Source organism: Myotis davidii, unplaced genomic scaffold (assembly GCF_000327345.1).
Source record: "Myotis davidii unplaced genomic scaffold, ASM32734v1 scaffold274, whole genome shotgun sequence".
Taxonomy (NCBI): Eukaryota; Metazoa; Chordata; class Mammalia; order Chiroptera; family Vespertilionidae; genus Myotis; species Myotis davidii.
The window spans coordinates 2,494,886-2,496,926 of NW_006285613.1; the positions used below are offsets into that span (position 1 = coordinate 2,494,886).

A 2,041-nucleotide genomic window follows, 5' to 3' on the forward strand; every position below is an offset into this window, starting at 1 on the left:
AAAATATCGAGGTCGCCAGCCCCCAGAGGTCATGGCAAAGGCAGATACTGTGGGGCAGGGCCAGCTTGCCACGGGGACGGTGCCCACATTTCTCCCCCCGAACCCCCAGATCACCGCCGACCTGCTGTCCAATGGCATCGATGTGTACCCCCAGAAGGAGTTTGACGAGGACGCGGAGGACCGGCTGGTGAACGAGAAGTTCCGAGTGAGTGAGGGCCCCGGATGCTGTGCCCGCGGAGGGTGTGGGCGGGCCTCCTGCCCATCCCGGTCTAAGGAAAACGGGGGCGGGGTGGCCTTGAGCCCTGAGAACGCCCTCGCTGGAGCCCAAGTGTCCACAGCGGCCCCAGCTCAGGCAGCTCCTCCCAGGCCCACGTGTGACCATGCCCTGCCCTCCCCAGGAGATGATCCCGTTCGCCGTGGTGGGCAGTGACCACGAGTACCAAGTGAACGGGAAGAGGATCCTCGGCAGGAAGACCAAATGGGGCACCATCGAAGGTAGCTGCCCGCTGGCATGGGGGCACCGGACAGATCACAAAGCAACGCCGCCTCTGCCCCCCACCCGCACCCCCAGCTGCCAGCCAGGCCTGAGCTGGGCGCTTGGAACCTCATCCCCTGCATTGCCCCCCAGCCGGCCACCAGGAAGGGCTCACTGGGGAAACGGGGAGCAAGCAGCCATGAGCTGATAGAGCGGGGCCTCCCCCGCCCCCCAGACGGGGAGGGAAGGCCAGGCGTCCAGGGGTCACTGTACAGGGGCATCACTCAGCCCTACAGTGCCCGCCCTGTGGCCGTGGCTGCCCCTCCCCGCAGAGGCCGACAGCCTGCCCGGCTCTGGAATTCACGGGCCACCCGCCCTGGCAGCTGCCGGGAGAGCTGGGAGAAGGGTGCAGAGGCACGTGACCTTTCTAGGTGCCCACGCAGGGGCTGGCGGTGGGTGCAGGCTGGGTGTTTGCCACGTCTGCCCTGCAGGCTGCATCGCCTTCAGCTCCTCCCTGGTCCAGGGGTCTTGACCCTGGAGGTGTCCCGAGGGCCGCTCACCTCCCTGTCCCTCTCAGGCGGCCTCAGGCAGACTTTGCCCTGGGCCTGCCCTGCCCTGGCCCCTCCTCTCTCATCTCCTCTCTTCCTGAGATCTTGCTGTTTAGGGACCTTTTTATGGAGGCGTTTTTGGGGGCTGGGGGCGGGGTACCTCTGAGATAAGACCAGGGCAGGGGGGACGTGGGAGCGGCCGGGAGGGCGGCGCTGTGACTGACCTCTGCTGCCCCCTGGTGGTCGGCTCGGCCCTGCCGGCAGCTGGAGTGGAGAGCGAGGCTGGTTCCCTGCGGGCTCCCTGTGTCCCCGTTCCAGCCGCTGGGCGTTGGTGGTGCCTCCAGCTCGCGCTGAGGGGCCTCGGGAAGCATCCCCGTCCGGGGAACTGTGAGGTGGCAGCGCTGCACCCCACAGCTTCTGGGAGGACCCAGCTTAGAGCCGCCCGCTGTGCTCGTCCTGGGCCAGCGGCTGCGCCCCCATACTGTCCTTTGTCCCCCCACCATCCGGGCATTTACCCTTGAAAAGCGCCCACGTGTGGTCCAGGGGCAGGCGGGTGTGGCGGTTCACAGGTACCTCACTCCCTGAGAGCCGGACGGCGTCCTTATGCCCATTTTCCAGAGGTGGAAACTGAGGGTCAGAGAGGCTTTCTTGCTGTTTCCTAGCCTGGTTCCTGTGCCATCTCCTTGCTCTTCCAGAACCTTCTGGGGAGCAGGAGCCGAGCCAGCCCCGTCACCCGTATCCGCAGCGCTGGGTGCCTGTGAGGTGCCAGTGCTCACCTGTGGAGCAGCGACTCCCTCTCCCCGCCCCCCTGCCCCCACCTGCCCGGGGGTTCCTCTGGGCACTGAGCTGCTGGGGGCGGGGCGGGCAGAGCTGGGAGAGGGGCTTCGGGCGGCGCTAAAGCCCCTCCGTCTTCCCTCTGCATTTGAGAACATCATGCATTGTGAGTTCGCTTACCTGCGGGACCTCCTCATCAGGTGAGACCTGGGGGGGGACCCAAATCGGGGTGTGGGCGGGGGGC

At 66.9% G+C, this 2,041-nt stretch overlaps 1 protein-coding gene across 1 annotated transcript in view; it reads left to right on the forward strand.

The window, feature by feature from the left end:
• The window catches only part of SEPT9 (septin 9), a 105,829-nt gene extending 103,794 nt beyond the window's left edge, over window positions 1–2,035 (forward strand). Inside the window, exons 9-11 of the mRNA XM_015559221.1 lie at window positions 109–205; window positions 399–495; window positions 1,946–2,035. Coding sequence (XP_015414707.1) covers window positions 109–205; window positions 399–495; window positions 1,946–2,001 — 250 coding nt within the window. The 3' untranslated portion in view covers window positions 2,002–2,035. The remainder of the gene's footprint in view (window positions 1–108; window positions 206–398; window positions 496–1,945) is intronic.
• The last annotated feature ends 6 nt before the right edge of the window (window positions 2,036–2,041 follow it).